General features: G+C 31.5%; 2 protein-coding genes across 3 annotated transcripts in view; one reads left to right on the top strand and one right to left on the bottom strand.

Moving 5' to 3' along the window:
- Positions 1-1,317: 1,317 nt before the first annotated feature.
- Positions 1,318-7,410, bottom strand: LOC124539714. Its single transcript, XM_047117052.1, has 3 exons — positions 6,976-7,410; positions 5,658-5,814; positions 1,318-4,617 (listed from the first exon to the last, which is right to left on the bottom strand). The coding sequence occupies exons 1-3, from the start codon at positions 7,175-7,177 to the stop codon at positions 1,908-1,910; spliced, it is 3,069 nt and encodes a 1,022-aa protein (XP_046973008.1). The 5' UTR covers positions 7,178-7,410; the 3' UTR covers positions 1,318-1,907.
- Positions 7,411-8,265: 855 nt separating this feature from the next.
- Positions 8,266-21,925, top strand: part of LOC124539684 (G protein-coupled receptor kinase 2) — an 80,088-nt gene continuing 66,428 nt past the window's right edge. For both annotated transcript variants that reach the window (XM_047117008.1, XM_047117007.1), the window contains exon 1: positions 8,266-8,769. In XM_047117008.1, coding sequence (XP_046972964.1) covers positions 8,718-8,769 — 52 coding nt within the window. In that variant the 5' untranslated portion in view covers positions 8,266-8,717. The remainder of the gene's footprint in view (positions 8,770-21,925) is intronic.

Raw genomic sequence — 21,925 nt, 5'->3', positions numbered from 1 at the left:
AAGTATCAGTTTCAATAATTCAATAATATAATAATAGTTTTGACGGTTGTAACAGCAATATTTAGAGTTTCAGCTTAATAATGATAAATGGCCTTATAATAAATGAAATAATAAACGTACAAGTGAAATTAGAACATTTATTTCAAAATATATTTTTTAGTTCGATTGAACATATTCCCTCCTCCAAACTTTAAGCTGCGTAAGAAAATACGCCATTGGTAAAAACCAGACGCAGTACATAAACAATATATGTAATAATTTCTCCTGTAAATAATAAAACATTATAGCATAGTACCTAAATTTTTTTTTCAACAGTTAAAAATATGTACTAATTTTAAATATAATTAGAAATAGCTAGTACAAGACGTAAAGTTACGAAAATATCTATTACTCTGTATAAGTCTTTAATCTGAGCCAGATATTTACGTCGTTTTAGTTTTGGTCGGACAATGGCCTATATTAAAATAAATCACTTTTAGTTCTAAGATTTTAGTTTTTGCGCAAATAGCTTACCCCGTACGAACATGGAATCCTAGGAGGAGTGCATATAACTATACCGACTTGAGCAAACTTTCTTTTAGGCACGATAAGTGGTTGAACTGTTGTTCTACTTCTACGCAATATATTTATTAAGCCTTTTCCCAGCATATTTGATCGATCAATGCTATCCTTCGGCGATACAGTAACAATAATGCGAAAATGACATTTAAGTTTTTTATAATAAGAATACTTTCATTTAAAACATCCTTTAAATATAGGTTTTTTTATTAAAAAGGTTTTATTATTTTTTAAAAAAAATTCAACACTATAAATAAAAAGTTGTGTCTAATCACAAACCATAGATACAAACATGGGCGTTTAACAGACATATTAATCAGCGAAATCCATTACATTAGAGTATGTTCCCAATAACAATACGTTTTAGCATAAATTAGCAGAATATATTAAAGGTTTCTGACGTAGAAGGTATGATAGTATAAACTATAAACGCAAGAGACTTAACACTTTGCTCATATGATCCAGCAAAGGAAAAAGTTGTGAAGAGGGTACAAACATACATATTATAAAGGTACTAATACTCAAATCATCATCATCTTAGACAGCTTAGTTAACATAAACAAAACATCATATATCATATATATTTTTTCATACACACATTGCAAACATGTGTATTTAAAAAGTAAAATTAAGTAGAAACTTATTAGGAACTGTGCACAATATAAAAACCAAGGCACAAGGTCATATGTAAAAAATAAATTAATATTAAACAAGCTTTATACATACATTCAGTCCACATACTACAAAACATGTATACTAGATTTTATTTAAATAAACAATAAAATTGTGCGTTAGGTCAATTTTTCTATAAATATATGACTGCTGTGATAAAACTTAACCAGAGTTTTACTGCAGCTTAAAGAATATATTAACAAATGACTCTTTTCACTACTTCACTTAACAAAGCATAAAAAATGAAATCATATGCAAGATTCCAGGATAAAAATATATACATTCTCAATGCTTACGTAGGCATACACTCATCCAGTAAAATAATAAATATTAGACATCACATACATTACTATGATTCCAATGTAAGTAGCTAAAACACTTGTGTTATGGAAAACCAGAAGTAACAACGGTACCACAAACATCAAGAAAACATAGAAAACTAATTAACTTTCACTACGTCGACTCGGCCGGGAATCAAGAGCGGCGTACCCAAGAAAATCGGTGTACATAATACTCGACCACAGAGGTCGTCAAATAGTAAAGTCCCTGTATCTCAGACCATATAGTGGTTTCAAAGGCCATGAAGTTAACAAACGCAGGCAATAAAATAATAATTTTAAATATTGTAATATAAAAAAGCTATGGACATGTCCGTAGAGAAATATAAAATCAAAGGTCTATGAATCAGAATAACTCGATAAAGTTTCCTCTAAATTCTGCATGCATTTATAAAGACAAAATGTCGAACAATCTAAAATAGCAGCGCATTGGCGTATCACAAACACGAAACTTTTTGGACAGTTTTCCATAATTTCGATATCAAACTTTTCACTCATATCCAGGCTGCGGGTAACAGCTCGTGACTTGTAATGTCTCATCCAGTAATTAAACTTTTCTATGCTTAGATTACTAACAAGATTTTCACGTTTAATGTGCCTTCTTCTTTTTTTTGCCATGCGTGATAATTTTTCATTTGCAATTTCACTCAAAGGAATATCATCTTCAGAATCACTATCACTTTTTATAAGTTCTATTTTATTTTGCTGAGATCCAATGTTTGCATAGTTCTCTATTGTCTTATGAATTATCTTATCGAGATCTAAATCTGCGTCAAAGTTGATATTGTAGTTAAATTCAATGTCTTCATTCAATTTCAGGTATAGTTGTTCAATATCGTGAGTTGAATCGTCGAATTTCGGATTGCTTGGAGTTTTTATATTTAGATCTTCTGTGGTTTCGTCTTCGAGATCTGACATTGTATTATTTATTGTAACATTTGGATGAATGCTACTTATAACTGATGAATTAATGTCATTTTCTTTTTGGTCATTAAAATCTTCAATTTTACCAATGGAAGTTTCCATTTTAGTATCTTCTAAATCAAAGTGATTATTTACAAAAGTTTCATTGTTTAATAATTCCTGATTACTTTGGTTATGTATCACAGATTTGACATGCTCTGCTACTTTTTCTAATATGTCACTCTCTATGCTTTTATAGTACCCTTCCATTATTGCTTTGACAGAACCAATCGATTCACTCTGACCCGTTGGTGCGTCCATTTTCTTTCTTTTAACTTTAGTTTCACCAGCCTCTTGGTTTTCAAAGTCCTTCTTTCGCTTTCTCGGTTGTTTTTCCTTTGGCAGTGGTATTTTATATTTTCTGCAAGCCATTTCTATTAATGTTTCTATAGCCGAATTTCTGTCGAATGTATTTGGATTATAGTTGTCTTCCGAGTTCACAGATTCACTTAATCTGTCGTTAAAATCTAGTTTTGTATTTTGAAAATCATTGCCGTAGTCATTTTGAAATTCGGTGTTTTTCGAATCTTCGAATGCATCATCCTTTTTTTCTTTTTGAAAAATGTCCATATCTCTAAAATCATCATCAAATATACAAACGCCTTCATCTTCTTCGTCTATCGGTTCAAAAGCTTTTTCTTTTTTCATCTTAATGTTTTCCTTTGAGTCGTCACTCATTGCTTCATCACTTTCAACGGGTGTGGATTCTATATTAGAATCGTATCCATGATCACTGTCTTTATCACTGTTGAATTTATTTTCACTTTCTTTTGTAACATGATCAGTTGTAGGTGGTTTAGTTTTCAGCCAGTGTTTATTTTCACAATTCCTAACAAACACCATTGTAGTGTTCCCTTTGGATGATTTCAAGGTTCCAATTATAAAAGGATTTATACATTTGTTTATTTCGCTAACACCCTCAATCGTGTTATCCACATCGTCATATTCTTCAGGAAATTTTAAATCAATTATGGCATATTTGAGAGAATATTTAGTGAAGTCTTCACTGAGAAGTAACCTTAAGTCCGGATCTTGTAGGTATTCTAATATAATTTCCGTGTATGTGGACATAGGGGTAAGAGTAGCGGGGAATTCTTTTTTAGGGATAACCGAAACAGTTTTCTCGACTGTGATCTTATTTATGATGTCCATTGTCACATTGTCACTTAGCTTTATCGTCCTTGTTTTCCTCTCATTCAAATGTTCCATTAACACACAGTCATCAACTGGTAGTTTGTATATTCTCGCCATCGGCAAGTAATATTTACACAATATTGTCTTTCTAAATAATAAAAACTGATACCAGTCTTGAAACGAGAACAATCTCTCCGTTGAGTCTGAATATAAGCCGAGTTTGTAGGATTTTGAATAATTCTTTTCATAATTGATTTTATCAACTTGATCTGATATTTTGAATTCGTACTGATCATCCAAACCGAAGCACATTTTCAGAGCTATTAGGATATAAGACATACAAACGCCTTCGTAATCTGGTATGCGTACTAGGGTTTGCTTAGCCCGAGTATCCAGTTTCAAAAATTCACATGGCATGAGATTCATTAACGATATTACTAAAGTTTTAAATTCGCTAGGCAGACATAATTCCTTAACATAGTTACTAATCATTTTATTTAAATCTGGTACAAGCGGAACGCCTAGATCGAGACGTTTGAAGAATGTCATTGCTAACGTACGAATAATCTTCGGAGTGTAATCGTTTTGACAAAGGATGAAGTTCTTCCAATGTGGAATGGATTTCGTATTTATTTCATCCGGCACATATTTTGTACAATTATACAAGCTCAGCCTACCCTCTTTTATGAACCTGAGCAGATGAGACAGCTGTATCTCACTTCTGTCTAAATTCAATGCTATATATATCAATGTTAGCAATGTTCCTTTTGTCACGATTTTGATGTCACGTCGAAATTTGTCTGTTTTAGTTTTTTTATTGCGTGACGTTTTTGAGATGGTAGATTTGTCGTTTTCATCATCAGAGTCATCTGTATTTGCATCATCAACTTTCTCTTCTCCATCTGAATGTATTGTTTCATTGAAACTTTCATTATCAAGTTGACTTTTGTTTCTGAAAATTTAAAAAGATGTTAATAAAGTAAACCTACTGCAGGGCTTTTAGGTTGCACAAAAGTAAAGCTACTGAAAATCTTTAAGATCGCACCAATTCGGTTTGGTCACACATGTAATATACATATATACGTAAACTAAAAACTATTTATCTTAATTATAAAATTAAGAAAAAAAATACTAACGCTTGTAGCTCTAAACAATTCAAATATATTTATCAACTGTTAATCGTCCTAAACAGTAAAAAAGAGCTTTTGTGTGAATGAGAGACAAATATGGAGAGAGAATTTAGGGTAATTAAGCAGAAAACGAAGGTATCTTAAAAAAAGTTTCAAGTATACTGCGACACAACTTAAATGTAGCATCGGCAAAATTCGTGAAACTCCCTAATTAGGACTAACTATCCCAAATTATCAAAATTTTATTTCTTATGTGAATATGATCTTTACACGAACGTAATAACTTGTAATATCATATGACCTAATATATTCGTCAATTTGACACATCGATTTATATATATACTTGCTTTCTCGGGTTGAACTGCCGCGAGAATCTATAACGACAAATGCCTTCGGATGGCGCGATAGGGAGCTATTTCTATTGGTTGCATAAATCGGCAGTAATCGGTTTTATTGAATTTGCTGATACGGTTTGGTTTGCTGAGGGGTTTTATTGTAAAAATTGACTTCAAAGAAAACTCAATGCATATAAAATCGTTTGTTGGGAATTTATAAGCGTCGCTAATAAGTGAAATAAGTTTTAGTTACAATGAGATGTGCATAGCTTGATTATGGTGTGCCTACCGTCTAGAACGGTATTACGTGGTCGCGTGCGTTTACAAATAGGCGGTAGGTGAGTTGGTTGCTATTCTATTTGCCAGGCGCTAACAGGGGTAAGTATTTCATATGCAATTTTATTCTGGGGAAAAGCTATTACTATAACCTGTGGATACTTTTACCGTTCTTATATGTTGCGTATACACTGACGTTCATTAAAGGCGTAATAAAAAAACACATTCACAGGTAATATAATAATACTTACTTGTCAACATCTGTCACTTGAAACATCTTAATGTATTTTGTCCAAATCCATAATATAGCCGTCTTCACGCTGGTTTCAGCTCCCAAGTTCAACAATTCCTCTGTCAATCCGGCTAAGATGAAGTTGTAAGCATGCCACTTGTTCCATTCTGGACTCACTGAAACGATTTACAAAACATATTACAACAACACTTAAGGCCACACGTAGGGTAATATACGAAGGCTAAATAACATTAACATTTTTTTCATGACGTACTTGGCGTATAGGTTTGCGTATTGACTTGGCAACTAAGAAATTGTGTAACAGGAATAAGAAAAAATGAGATCAGTGTTGCCAACATCGGAGTTTTAACTTGTTTTTCTCGATTCGTTATGGATTTTAAAACATGAATGAATATAAAAAAAAAATCGAGTGGTCCCCTCACTAAGCCTGTCTTGTAGATACCAACTACAACTAAGCAGTAGAAAGTGCAAATTTCTACTTACTGCTGCTCATTAAGTGTTTCAAATTACGATAGCACATCGTATTTTGGACGATGATAGACAAGTAGTCTTTATCGACAAATCCTACTTTTACCATAGGCCAGATGTGGCATAAGTCAAATCATGAAAGCGTGTGACTTAGTATCACCCTGAGGAAATTCTTTGGAACATTGTGGGCAATTATTTGGAAAAGAATATCAATGGGGCCAGACATTAGAAAAAATCACCTGACTGCTAGACAGTATGTTTATGTATCTCAAATATAATTTGGTATCGTATTTTGAGGGTATTAGGACAGCAAGACGATATAATGCTAATACTCTATTGTTTTCCCCTTAAAGTCCAAAGGAGATTTAGCATAGGGCTAAAGGATTAAAGAATTTCTTGAGTTACAGATTATATTATTGCAACTGAAAACTGGAGACGGGAAAAACCTTTAACATTTAAAGAGCAGCCCAAATATTCTGCAAAACTTAATCTCTTGTAAAAAGTTACAGAGTTGCCTGCTACTTAATATTTTCTTTAACAATCTCTTAATATATTGATTCATTCTGTGAAATAAATTCAATTTGAAACAAGTTCTTTCCATTATGTTACCTTAACTTCCAATAAACTCATACGAAAATAGAAGAAGTGTATCATCTCACGGTAATGCCGTGGTGGAATATGTTCCAACCTTCAAATGGAAAGGAAGCCTTAGTGGCAGCAGGCAGCAGTAGGAAATTTACAGGCTGTTGTTGGTTCGTTGGTTCTTTTAAGCAGTTATTGTACTTAATTTCATAAGTAATATACTAATTTCATAGATGAATTTATACTAATAAAACAGTTTAACATACTTTCATTTATTTGTTTCGCTTGCACGGCTGTAGTAAGCTTCCTGGCTGTGGTATGTGCGAAGGTACCATCAGCTAACACTGTTTGCTCTACCACAGTTTCTCTTACATTAACATCTTGTGTACCACACTCAACGCAGTAGTAGAAGCCATCAACGAGATTCATATCTGTCCCATCACAAACTTTACAGGAATATGACGTCATTGTAAAAGATTAGAATTTCTATTTTATTATTTCTTATATTTACGATTATTGGTATTGCTCACAATTTAAAAACACGTGAATAACATGCTGCAACTCAGCTGAGATTTGACATTTGTATAAAAACATTAAATAAAATAAAAGACATAATTCAATAAATATATTACGTTATTTGTATATATCACAATTTTCCTTTTTAATCAATTGTTTTTCAAACCATTAATGTATATATTACAATAAAGGTTTTAACTTAACTACTTAGTGTTTAAAAATGTAAGTTACTATAAAGTTGGTATCATTGTTTTGAACTGACATATCATTTATTGCCATTAATAATGGAATGCTCCCATTTTAGGTGAATCCTATAAAGAACTCAAATCACATTATTATAATCATATTTATTACTAAAATTTATTCAAATCACTTAAGTACAAATACTGAAAAAATCATTTACTAGGCTAATACCAAAAATGTACAAAAGATACCATGTACCAAAGATGTTATGGAGCTCTGGAACCGTAACCAAAACTATTAAATATCCAAAACAGAAATGTAACTGAAACCTGCGTTTTATAATTTTTTGCAGACTCACAGAAATAGCTAAAACTTGTTTTTAAAGCTATTTGTTTTTTCGGTGCTGGTAAAATATTATGCATATATTCATATTCATCTCCTGATCCTGAATACTATGTTCAATATGGCACGTTTCAATGTGGATGAATTATAAACATGTTTATTTTTACTTTAAACGTAAATTATAAAAGTAAGTCTGTTAAAAAAACGTAACCTATTTAAAGTCTTCTACAATAATGAATTTAATATATTTTATTGATAAGCTTTTAATTTAAATTAAGACAAAATGACATGCACGGGATTATATGCGTTCAGAAATAAATAATCCCTTATGCATTATTAATTATTAATAAAGTACTGATTTTTTTTAGTAATGTATATGATATGCTCATTTAAATTTGTAATAAACGATATTTGATTTTGAAATATAAATAATATTGATAGTTTTCAAATAAAATTTCTATTTTTTTTAAATATAGTAGCATATAAAGTCATATCATGGCAACTGGAATTGTACCGTACCTTGCTTGCGGTTGTGGTCATTTGTAGCGTATCGCTATCCGTCGTCAATAACTATACGATACGATCCCGGGGCGTGTTCTGCGTAACAGAGAACTGAAAGAAACCGACCGGCTAATTTCACTTTCATCACTTAAACGAGTAAAGTTAAATCTTTGTGGGTAAAAAACTGAAATGCGAGCTCTGTTACGACCCGTCACACCCCTGTGAGAGATCGTGATCCGTGTTCGTTGCGTGTCTTCGTTTCAAGGGTTGTGCTATTCCCGCGGCTGTTTATCAGTGTTTACTATAGAGTGACTGAGCTGATGTTGTGCAGTGTAAGTTCTGTGTAAGATCGCGCGTTATTCATTGATGGGCGGCTTTTTGCACGCGGCGAAGGCGGCAGATCGGCCGCATCGGCGGATACCAGCTTTCCGGAGGGTCTACTTTAAAATCCGCCACACTGGAACTGATGGAATTAGAAAATATCGTAGCCAACACTGTCTACTTGAAAGCCAGAGAGGGTACGTTGTTATTTACAATTTAAATTAGTTACGCGAATTATTATTCATGAGCGACTTTGGGATTCTTTATTTAAAATGGTATCGAGTTGTGCGTGAATCTTGTTTACCGTGCAATTTGTAAACAGGCATAGTTGAATGACCTAATAATCAGTTATTTAATATATATTAATAAAGTTGATCAATGGACTCCTGTATGCACGTAATAGCGGCTATCTTCAACCGAAAAGTAAATAAATCTTGAACGGCTGGCACATTAGACATTACACATTAGTCATAATTGTCTGTAATCAGCTGTGAAATGTAATTTACGACTTGAGGTATGTCATTATTATTTATATTCTTGGTAAATTATTTGGCCATATTTAGTGATGCTATTAAAACATTCTTTATAAAAATACAACTTTATTGGATTGAAGGATTCATATTTACTATTTGGCCTTTTACGTTAAGGCAATTATTTTTTTTTACTTAAGAAAAAAAGCAGCCTCTAAGTATCCCACTGGTGGACTTAGGTCTACTATCCCTTTTCAGAAGAAGGTTATATGGATATTTTTGAAAATCATTTTGCTAATTATTATATACATTTTATGGCCAATGTTTCTCAATTATATTTATTAACGAAACAAATTATTATATTCATATAAATTTATGACATCACAAATGTTTCATGTAGGACTAAATGTCCTTGATCACTAAAAATATACACAATTCTCTGTTTTCCTAGTATATTATCAATATAGTGTTTTAATTAATTGTTAAACATTTTAAACAACCTTGAAATACAAAGATCTTTGGTTTATAATATAACAGTGTAACTTATAAATGGTGTTCATTAAGCGATCGGTTAAACAATGCTGTCATTAGAATGTCTTTTTTCCCACATTGATATGAGATTGAATGAGCTCTGCAATGGTTATTGATCACTGCCCCCCATAGTTATTGAGGCTGTATGATATACTTACCATTACTTACATAAAAAACACCAATCTAGAAAATTGGAATGTTACAACTGAAATACAATGACAATATATTACTGCTTGCACAAATGTTTAAGGCTTTGCATAGAGCCCTACCACCAATTAAAACAACAGCAACCTATTATTTATTAATTGATAATGCAAATAATAAATAATAGTTTTAGTAGATTGTTATAAAGATTAACTGAGTGTACCATACTTTACCTCTCTACTCTTACCTTATATCTTATATTTTCATACAGTTTGAGATTTTGTGGTTATTTAAAACAGTTGTTTTTGATGGATTGAAATAGTTGTTCCATTGGGATTTGTTCATTCTTTCTACTGACATTAGTGCATCTCTGGTAAAAAAAAAATCTTATTTAGGTCTGGCAATAATATGTGGTCAAGATTGCTTACAATAAAAGCACTATTATCTTTATATAAGTCAGGACTTTCTGCTATTGTCTGGGCTATCTATTTAACTAATATGTTTCAATGAATTGTCATCTATAGAGTCATTGTCTAAAAGGTAAAAACACATATAGTCTATTCCAACGACAAGAGAACAAAAGTTAAATAAAAAACATTTGACATAGAATTCTTGTTATATCATTGTAGACAGATCGAATAATTGATTATATTAGGTATGCATTTTCAAAATTGCTTTACGAATGTCAACAAAGCTGTTATCCTAACTTGGGCTATAATATACAAGTAGTTAAGTGGAGTATTATAATTAAAGATTAATCGTAATAGCGCTCAATATAGGTATAGCAAATCACAAAAATGCAAATTTAGCTACCATAAGTGTTAAGCATTCTTTTTAAATTTTCACGGTAATAGACATACAAATTTATCAATATAATTTTTATTTATCTTCATTTTCATTTTCCTTATAGTTATAAAGGTATTTATTTATTTACTTAAACATTAAACTGATTGTATGGTTTTATTTTTTATATTGAGTCTGAATTGACCTGCATTATTTAATCAACATTATTTGATAAAAGAAATTTTATCAAATAAAGATAATATGCATTTTTAGCAAATTATTCATTGCAATGATTGTTATCAAAATTTTATAGTATTTGTCGTACAACAGTCCAATAAACAACATTTAAAAAAAAGAAGTTTGAAATGGATTAATCAGCATTTATTGTACTGAAATGAGTTCAAAAGCTTGATCATCTTTATCTATTTGCTGTTAGCAGTTATGCATAGAATATTTTGTTAGTGTTTGCAATGAGGTCTTCTTAGATTAAAAAAGATTAATATTGTAATTTTATAAAAAATATTAAATTGTAAAAAAAATTCTCAATCAATGACTAAGAATAATAAAAATATACTTCTATCTTAAATAAAGAGGGTTTACCATATGGCAACATATTAAAAATAAAACAGTGAAGTGTTTATTAAAATAAATTATATTTCCATGGTAGCAAAAAAAAGAATGATGACAAGATGTATTTTATTGACATTATTTGTTGTATAAAAAAAGGAACAGATGTCGTTTAAAAGAGATTCAAACTTTATTAAATTACCAGAATCTTTAGATTTAGACCATGAACTTACAATCAGAGTCAAATATTGTATGCAAAAAAAAAAACACGTTGTTCTTAATTTAAAATTTAGTCACAAAACGAATTACATTTTTCTCTTTGATTAACTATTTAAAGTCTAGATAGACTTTCAAAAAGGAAAACGCATTAAAGGAAAAAATTGTGACCAATAGTAGACCTCTACGTACACGCACACAAGGAACGTAGGATGATGTTTGGCTAGTGTGAAGCGTAGTTGTCACGCACACCAAGATAATGAAATAGGCCTAATTGTTTTAGTATGTTTTTTTTTATTCTATCTAGACATAATATTTTTTCAATAGAATTTAGATGACGATGTTTTATAACAATGTACGTATATATATTTTTTTCCTTATCGCTTTCAAAGGTTAGACAGTTACATAAACCACTTAAGATAAAATTGTTCAAACGCATTATGTCACATGTTTGGGTTAAACACAAAACACAAAAGTTTATTGAACTTTATCGTATTATAAAAATTACAATCTCTTAAATAAATATTATTATAAACTTATTTGACTTGGTGCTATTTAATCTTTATACAATTTAAGTAAATTAAAAAAAATAGTTGAGTTGTAAATGAAAACTCAAATAAAAACTCATTGTTAATTCTTGTCATATTAAGTTTGTTTACAGTCGATATCACCTTTTATATTTTAATCACGCACACATACGTAACAGCAAAATCTATACAGATATAACTTATAAATTAAAAATCACCTTTTTTAAGAAGATTCATAACTAATCAATCGTTCAATTAAAAAGCAAATAATAAAACCGGGTGTATGGGTTGAAGGCTAAGCAAAGTAAGAGCGTTCAAGTGTCCTCTGCCTATGAAGACTGTTCTTGAGGAGGTTTGAAGCATACTCCGCTACAGTGCTCCAATGCATTCTGGTGGAAACACATGATGCATAATTTCACCCCACACATAAAGTAGCCTCACGATCTTTTCCTCTACCGCTGTTAGATGACGAATGAAATGAATTACTAATTCAGGAAACTTAAATTTTATTTTGAACAATGATTTATTTATCGTAACAATTCGAAGACGATTATAGCGCGATTTGAAAACCTACTAATCTATTAATGACAACTTATAAATAATATTTTACTGACGAAGATGAAAAACCGCGGAGCACGAGATGCTTTACTACAAACAATAGAACTCGTGATAAAAACATCAACTTCATATAAATTAAAAATAAAATTGGAGTGAAAAATGGGCAAGAAATAAAAAGATAATTTTAAACATCGATACATAAATGTCCAACTTAAAAATGTACAACTTCATTGCGAGCATCTCCTATTTTAACAGTCGGTTAAAACGATTTTGCTTTGCAATTTGAATCAGCAATCTTCGTGCAAAACTCACGTGTTCTAATCACTCGATCATCCCGGCTTAAGAGTAATTGAGCCAATGTAATTAAAGACACAATGGATACAACACAGTAGATAGATAGGTTGGTAGCATTGATTGATTGATTGCATACTTACGAAGGTGATCACTTACCATTACGATTCAATTGCCAACCCAACAAATATAATTAGACTTTTGCCGAAGTTGTAGAATAAAAAAAAAAAAGTTTTGTATTACCTTCGAACAGTTGCGAATTTAAATATGGAATTACTTATGCGTTCCTTTTTCTGTTTTAAACGGTAAATTGTAACTGCAATTCCATTATTAAAATTGTTCACATAACAACGCTCCCAATACGCCTAAATAATTAATTGAATACAAGTGAATTGACTAACTAAGGATAGGGACAAGCGTGAACCTGTTTAATTAGCATTCATGGCGCCGATCGACTGGTTTCATGCATTTCTAGAAAATAAACCGTAATTAATTAATATACGAACAAAAGTGTCTTAAAATAAACTTTATTTGTTAGTGGTGGTGGTTCCGACTATATAACGGTTCTTATACGATAACTAAAGGATGTTTCTAGTTATTCGTGTTTTGTGAATAATAATAATTTAAAAGAAGCAAATAAATTTTCTTCAAGTAATGCTCTGAGTTAATAAATAAAACAAAAATAATTTTACCAATAACCTCTTATGTTTTGCGGCATTCCTTTAAATCGAAATTAAAAAAAAATTTGCTAAATCCATTCATAAATTAACGAGTTTAAGACAGCGAATTGAGAACTTATTTTCAGTCAGTTAGTAGTAAAGCTTTAATTGAATAATGGAATAAGTTCGAAAGAATTATATATTAGAAATTACACACAGTATTAATAGTAAGATGGAAAATATTTTTAACGCATACTTGTCAAATCATCGACTAATTAAGTTCTAATGAAAAATAATTTTCTTAATTATATTTCATATTTTAGTCGCAATTATATACTCCCTATATTGTCACGTCACACGTTTACAATTAAAGATTAAACTATTTCATAGACTATTTTTTTTTTTAAATGTAAATATATTTTAATGTCAATGACCCGAAAAGGAGTGCCAGATCGACTATTTCATATTCAAGTAAATCGTTCGTATAAAATTGTTTACACTTTTAAAACACCTTAGCTGGCTCAAATGTTAGCTTAATATGACCGTAAATGGTTGTACGTTTTTCATCTCATTTAACGGTACAACTAATTAACTAACTTCTAACCCAAATCATCCGGTAAAAAATGTATTTCAATTCGCACTCAAGTGAGGTTTTAGAAGCAGTTTTGTATTGTCCTTTTACAGGTTAACGTTGAATGTAAAATATCCACCACCTTCACCAGTGTCCAATAGTAACTTAGTCTATGATGTAGCCCTGATCGGTTTCGACCAATCTCAAGTGAGAGTCTCACCAGTTCGATGGGACAGCAATTCCGATACGGCAGAAAAGTGTTCAAATACAGCACCAACAGCTAAACGTACCTTCAAGATACGGAAATATATTCACACTTCTAGTTTCTGGGACCCTAGCTGTTATCGAGAAAAATTTGGATAGTAAAACCCAATAACTTTTATCAGGCACAATTTGTGTCAGCACGCAGAAACTCGGGATCTAAGGTGTTATATGTAGCCACTACCACAATTAAAAAGTCAAGATCGGTATTAGATATACGAAGCTAGATGGCATATCTCGTCTATCCGTATCTAGCGAGATTGTGAACTGTCAAAAGATTGTTAACCGCAACATACTGCTTACAATTTCACATGCGTTAAATTCATATAATTATTCTTTAGTTTATAATCTATCGGAGCAGATTTCAGCTAGAATCGACTAGCACTATCGAAATTGTGTATGTTATATTGTAAGTTGAATAAACGTTCACAATCATTCGACAGTTTGTAATTGCGTGATATAGATAATTATCTAACGGTATTAATTTTTTTTACGGTGGTATATACAAATTATAGATAGATGTACCATTGAAGAAGATTACGATTGCCATGCTGTTTAAAAATAAAAATATACAGGAGTATAATAAAAAATACACAGATAAGATATACTAAAATTTTATATAGTTTTAAAGTCCAATAAAAAATATTTTTATTTTGTTTTCCAGAAAAAAAATATTAAAAAACTTATAAAGTCTGAAAATTTATCCTGAAAACAAAATCCTTATTTTATTAAGTATTCAAGCAAAGCGCTGGGATAACAGATATTTAACTTATAAATCACAGTTTTTGTGTAGGGTTTAACAATTTAGGTGTTGTTTACATAGCGTAATAAAAATAAAAAACCTTATATAATAAACGTATGTATGTGCGAGGCGTAGTACAAAGTATGTGCTTTACTAAGTGTATTTTGATATGTAAGTGAGTACTTAAAAAATTACCGTATACTTTAAAAAGGAATTTACCTAAAGATAAAGTATTACTATTACGTATTATAGGATGGACGATTTAAAAAAGATGGCGTGTATGGTTTGGATGTGGGCGGTCCAAGATTGGGATGGTTGTCGTTCTATGGCGCTTTCGTACAGTTGTTGTAAAAAATTGTCCTTTAATTTAATTAGTAACATCTCCTAAAGCCATTGGCTGTCGTATGTACATATAAACATAAGTAGCGGATTTATACTTGGTAGTAGGGCTTTGTGCAAGTCAGTCTGGGTAGGTACCACCCATTCATCAGATATTCCACTCCAAACAACAGTATTCAGTATTGTTGTGTTCCGGCTTGAAGGGTGAGTGAGCCGGTGCAACTACAGGCACAATACAAAACATCTTAATACCCGAGGTTGGTGGCGCATTAATAATCTAAGGAATGGTTAATATTTCTTAGCGCCATTGTCTATGGACGGTGGTGACCACTTTCCATTAGGTAGCCCATACGTTTGTCCGCCAACTTATACCATAATAAAAATGAGTCCGATGCCGTAACTAACCATATACAATATAAAACTTATTTCTTTATATTTTATATTTGTTTTGTGTGCATTATGATGAGCGGTCGACAGCCCATACACATTTATTACATGTACATCGTGCTACCAACCTTGAGAGCTAAGATGTTATTCTGCAGTTACAGTGATATATTCACCTTTTAAACCGTAACTTAACAATACTAAGTATTGCCGTTTGGCGAGAGAATATCTGATGAGTGGGTGGTTCCCACATAGACGGACTTCAGTTATACCACTAAGCAACCATCTCGGCTACCTTATTGATGAAAGTGTTCCAAATTATTTTTCTGCATCGTTATCATTAATCATTAAATAGTATAAAACAAAGTCGCTTACTGCTATCTGTCGCTATGTATGCTTAGATCTTTAAAATTACGGAACGGATTTTGATGCGGTTTTTTTAATAGATAGAGTGATTCGGAAGAAAGTTTGTATGAATGAATACATACACAATATTGTAAACAAACACTGATAATTTTAAAAGTTTGTAATGTGATGTCGTAGCCATGCGCAGACAGGGCGGATCGCTAGTAGGACATATTAAGTTGGCAACACTAAATCAAAATGATTGACGTCAACCTTAAAATCCTCATATGGTATAATTACATTTGCCGTTTAAGTTATTTTTTTTTTTTAATTTCGATTTTTAATGTTGCACGCCTGGGAATAACATTTATTGACACGTTCGTGTTCAATGAAAATGGTGTGATTTGATGCGGTTCGACACTTAAGGAACTTTAATTACTGTATTAAGTTCTTATATGGTCTTAAAGTGTTATTTATACGTCGGGTACGCTAACTTAAGTCTTAATTCAATCGCCTGTTAGACATTCCACACGATCACGATTTATCGCTGCGGAAAACCTCGCGTCTTAAACCCTATTTGTACCTTTTTAATCATAAAATACGTTTGCCCTAAATTATTGCTTTTTATATATCGGAGTAGTTCTAATTTTATTAACAATTATACAAATTTAGAACTATTCTGCCGATATTGCTAATGTAAGACATATTCTGTATTAGAACGTAACATGAAAATTTACGTTTTCGTAAGTTACGTTAAGATACAATAAAGTGTGTCATTAAAATAATCAATGGATTGATACAATTCTATTTAATAAATTATCTTTAAACCTCCGATCGTCGATTTGTATGAATAGTTTTTGTATCTTAACTTATGCGTGTCAGTGACCTTTCACTCGATTTTGACGAAAAAAAAGATATGTATATCGTGATACTTTGATATGCTTATTATTAATTGTTGTAGGATATTATAAGATAAGAATTATTAAGGAGATAATTACGCAAATGAAAATGATTTACTTTAATTTTTACTAAGAACACATAACGCCTAAATGTAGTTAAGTGGTAGGTTGACAATTCCATTTTGATATTGCGATGCTGATTTTAGACATAGGATAGAGATAGGATATAGTTAGATACTTTATTTATGACACTCAGTTAACAGAGACATGAAGTAAGAAAAAAGAATTAAAAAAATAAGGTCGATCGATAATTCCAATGTTCACCGATTTAAATATTACTTCGAAAGATGAATAAAATGTATACATCGAATGTAGGAATCTATATCATATATGCTTTTCAAAGAAACGTTTCGATACATACTAGCGAGTTGCCCCGGCTTCGCACGGGTACTTGTATGTATGTACGTATATGTATCGTTATATTATGTCCGATTTACATAAAATCATTATAAATTATAATCTATGTGTTACACTGTTTTGCATCCAAATTCGTTCAGTAGTTTTTTCGTGAAAGAGTAACAAATATATAGTACGACACAACTTAGATGTAGCATCGGCAAAATTCGGAAAACCGATCACATCCGAATTAAGTACACTATCCCAAATTATTAATATTTATTTCTCATGTGAATATGATCTTTACGCGAACGTAATAACTTGTAACATCATATGACCTAATATATTCGTCAATTTGACACGTCGATTTACATGCACTTGCTTTCTCGGGTTGAACTGACGCGACAATCTATAGCGACGAATAGCTTCGAATGGCGCGATAGGGAGCTATTTCTGTTGGTCGTGTAAATCGGCAGTGATCGGTTTTATTTTAATTTCATTGTATTTTCCGATGCTACATATTATTTGTGTCGTACTATACATGCATCCGTCCTCACAAACATTTATAATATGAGTAGGATATGACAGCACGTTCTGATCTTAACTTGTCTGTTATTGACACTAGCAGGGCATCAATGGTAGCGACGGTGTCATCTGATTTTGTTTGAGAATGAAGCGTTATCCCTAGCTCACTATGTCAGCGCCATCTGACGATATAAAGTATTATTATTATATGATTGACTTAATCTTTTGTTTATTATTTTATTTGTTGATTATAATACCTTATTAACTGCCCTGCATCTACAATACTTCGCACGTGACATTGACGCGACAATCTCTCTGTCCTCCAGGCACAAATAAAAGACCCAAAAAGTAAAAATATCTATCCAAAATACCGTGATAAGTTCAAATGTAGGCCTTTATACATTTTTTGTTTGAAATGAAAAGTACCTCTCAATTTTATGATATAACACGTCAGAATATTTGAAAATAGAACGCAATGAATAATGTCATGCAACGTATAGTAAGACACAAATTAGATGTAGCATCGGATAAATTTTTATAAATTAAAAAAAATCGCCTTCAAAAATGAACTAAAAAGAAAAAAATAATCAGTTACATCCATATCCAATTTACGATTTTTTAATCACCTCTCAAAGTCGGTGCCAACATTGCTATATATGCGTATAGGTACATAATACATACATACAAAAACTAAATCTATTTATTGTATAGATGACACCATTAGACAAACCTATCGAAACAAATTAAATGATTTCAATATAGGAATTTATTTACTTTGTTGGCACCGCCTTCAAAAGGTGATTAAAAAATCGTAAATTGGATATGGATGTAACTGATTATTTTTTTCTTTTTAGTTCATTTTTGAAGGCGGTTTTTTTTAATTTATAAAAATTTATTTACTGCTTTTCAGTGTTGTTTTGTTATTTATAATTACAATTGGTAGTGTTTGTCATTCACTTTAATGCCGTTAATCATTGAGGAGTTCTCCTGGTAGTCCACCATTAGCTAGACTTCATCATAGGCATGTTTACTAACATCAATTGCTTGACTACTATCTTAAAGAAATAGAACTAAGCCCGTAAAATAGTTACTTACTAATAGGTTCTGATTACTAGTTGTGGTCTTCATCATCAGTTCCACTTCATCAAATGTCACTTTTCGTGAGCATATGACCAAGGCACTTTGAATAAAACCAAAATCACTATAGGTGTGCCTATAAAATTTGAGGAGTTCCCTCGATTTCTCCAGGATCCCATTATCAAATCCTGATCTCCTGACAATGGGACCACCTGTAAAACATGCCCTTTCAAACAAAAAAAGAATTGTCAAAATCGGCCCAGCCATCTTCGAGTAATTCGGTAACATACATAAAAAATAAAAAAAAAAAATAAAAAAAATGGCCCCGACGAATTGAGAACCTCCTCCTTTTTTTGAAGTCGGTTAAAAATGAAATGGAATGAAAATAAAACCGATTACTGTCGATTTACACGACCAATAGAAATAGTTCCCTATCGCGCCATTCGACGCTATTTGTCGCTATAGATTAATGCGTCAGAGAAAGCAAGTGCATGTAAATCGACGCGTCAAATTGACAAATATATTAGGTCATATGATATTACAAGTTATTACATTTGTGCAAAGATCATATTCGCGTGAGAAATAAATATTAATAATTTGGGATAGCGTACTTAATTCGGATGTGATCGGTTTTACGAATTTTGCCGATGCGACATCTAAGTTGTGTCGTACTATACGTAAATTAACATTTATGAACGCGATAATGTTTGGTCAGTGTGAAGTGACTTAACAAGATTTAGCGTTTAATTGCGCTCCAGTTGTGACAAGCTCGTGGCCAGCTATCCAGTTCTTATTAAAATTTATTTCAATTATAAATCAATGCATTGCGTAACCTCAATCTGTATATATATTATATATCTTAAACTACATACTGTAACATTACATAGTATATATCCTTGGATCTTTAATATTCCGCAATGGATTTTTGAAGCGTTTTTTTAATAGATAGATTGAAGAGGAAGGTTTATATGTATAATACATGCACAATATAGTAGAGAATGTCTTAAAACATAGTAAGACATTCTGTAGTGTATTTAGTATCAGCATTGCAACCGTGCGAATCCGGGTCGGGTCGCTAGTATATAATATAATAGAGTTGAACGTATGGTTTCACGCGCTAATGCTAGCAGCTAACATAAATATTTAAATAATATTTTTATTTGCGTCACATTATCCGTTTATTTAGGGAGGCGACAGATTATAATATAAAAATTACGTTCATACTAAAATCTTTTTAAATAAATAAAAATTTTAACAAAAAGAAAAACCGACTTCAAACAAAACACTATTTTAAAACAAATGAATATGCACGAAAAAGGTAATAAAAATAATTGCGTATTCAACATAATTTTTAGAGTCTTCCTAAGTTAAATGAAATGAAAAATATTAGACTACTTAAAAGTCGATTAACGATTATATCATGTAGTTATAGTTATTGGTATATTTGGAGCCGGTGTCAGCCACGGTGCCCTTGCCCCAACAATCAAAAGAAAGAAGCGATACGAGCCCCTTGATTGATCCAGTATATTATTGTGTAAAAGGTAATTTGTAAAAAACATATTTGTTAAAGTTTTCTCGTATTGTTTTTTGATAGATATACGTATGTATGTAGGGTTTTATTGGCTGACACCGACTCCAAATATAACAATAATTATAACTACATGATATAATCGTTAATCGACTTTTAAGTAGTCTAATATTTTTCATTTCATTTAACTTAGGAAGACTCTAAAAATTATGTTGAATACGCAATTATTTTTATTACCTTTTTCGTGCATATTCATTTGTTTTAAAATAGTGTTTTGTTTGAAGTCGGTTTTTCCTTTTGTTAAAATTTTTATTTATTTTTTGATTTTAAGTGAAGCTCATGTTGACTAACTAATTTTTTATAATATGGATAGATTAAGCGTTCCGTTTATATGAGTCAGAAACTACTTCGAGGACAATTTCAAAGGAAACTTGCGAATAAAGCAAAAATAGACTTTCGAAAATGCGGATTTAATACGTCACGCGGCGTAAACTACAAGGATCCCTCGAAAGAGCTGTAATCGAACTCAGCAAAAAAACTTTGAAAAAGACCAACTATATTTCGTACATCATATGACATCACATCACATACACAAAATTTGATTAAAGATAGTAAGAAATTCTGCCCCATATCGCACCCTAACTGCGAGCCGTATAGGAGTTGCATCACTACATAGTATAAAACAAAGTCGCTTTCTCTGTCCCTATATTTTTAAATCTACGCAACGGATTTTGATCCGGTTTTTTTAAAAGATAGTGTGATTCAAGGGGAAGGTTTGTGTATATAATACATGAACAATATAGTAAAGAAACACTGATAATTTCAGAAGTTTGCGATGTAATGTCGTAAATACACAAATTCTGTAGTATATTTATATAGTATCAGTATTGCACCCGTGCGAAGCCGGGGTGGGTAGCTAGTCGATTATAATATTCGACTATGATAATTACATTAACATAACCACATCACGGAAGGTGACTCAAATATCCAAATAACCTATAAATAAAAGATTCGACCGAGTATCGCTAACGTGCTCCTCAGAATTGTTCCGTTCCCTTCCGTTCCGTTACTTTGTCATGGATCCTGTACTCAGAACCTTACCAAACTTTCACCAAATTACCCTTGAAGTATATATTTTATAATAAAAAAAGAATTATCAAAATTGGTTAACGTGATTTTCAGTTATTCACCTATTTGTCGCGCATATACATAATGCAAATTTAAGACTTATGTCGTTTTCATATGGATACCATCATCGGAAAAAAATTAAAAAAAAATGGGACCCCACGGGAAGCACTACCTTTCGAACAAAAAAAAAATTATCAAAATCGGTCTACCCAGTGAAAAGTTATGAGGTAACAAACATAAAAAAAAAAAAAAAAAAATACAGACGAATTGATAACCTCCTCCTTTTGGAAGTCGGTTGAAAATATATGATAGAAAAATCTCGTTCGGAAAGATTATATCAGGAATCAAAGAAAGTATCTCAACTGGATCGTGATTTTTAAATCATTTGTTGTTTATCGTCTATATTAATATA

This window comes from Vanessa cardui, chromosome 23 (assembly GCF_905220365.1).
Source record: "Vanessa cardui chromosome 23, ilVanCard2.1, whole genome shotgun sequence".
NCBI classification, from domain to species: domain Eukaryota; kingdom Metazoa; phylum Arthropoda; class Insecta; order Lepidoptera; family Nymphalidae; genus Vanessa; species Vanessa cardui.
This window is presented reverse-complemented; position numbering and strand designations above follow the sequence as displayed.

Bases quoted from the DNA above. Each gene is read 5' to 3' on its own strand.
- LOC124539714 (XM_047117052.1), bottom strand. From the start codon at position 7,177: ATGACGTCATATTCCTGTAAAGTTTGTGATGGGACAGATATGAATCTC. The intron at 5,815-6,975 runs GTATGTTAAACT...AAATCGTTTCAG, and splicing joins AGCGAAACAAATAAATGAAA to TGAGTCCAGAATGGAACAAG. The intron at 4,618-5,657 runs GTAAGTATTATT...TTAAATTTTCAG, and splicing joins CAAGTGACAGATGTTGACAA to AAACAAAAGTCAACTTGATA.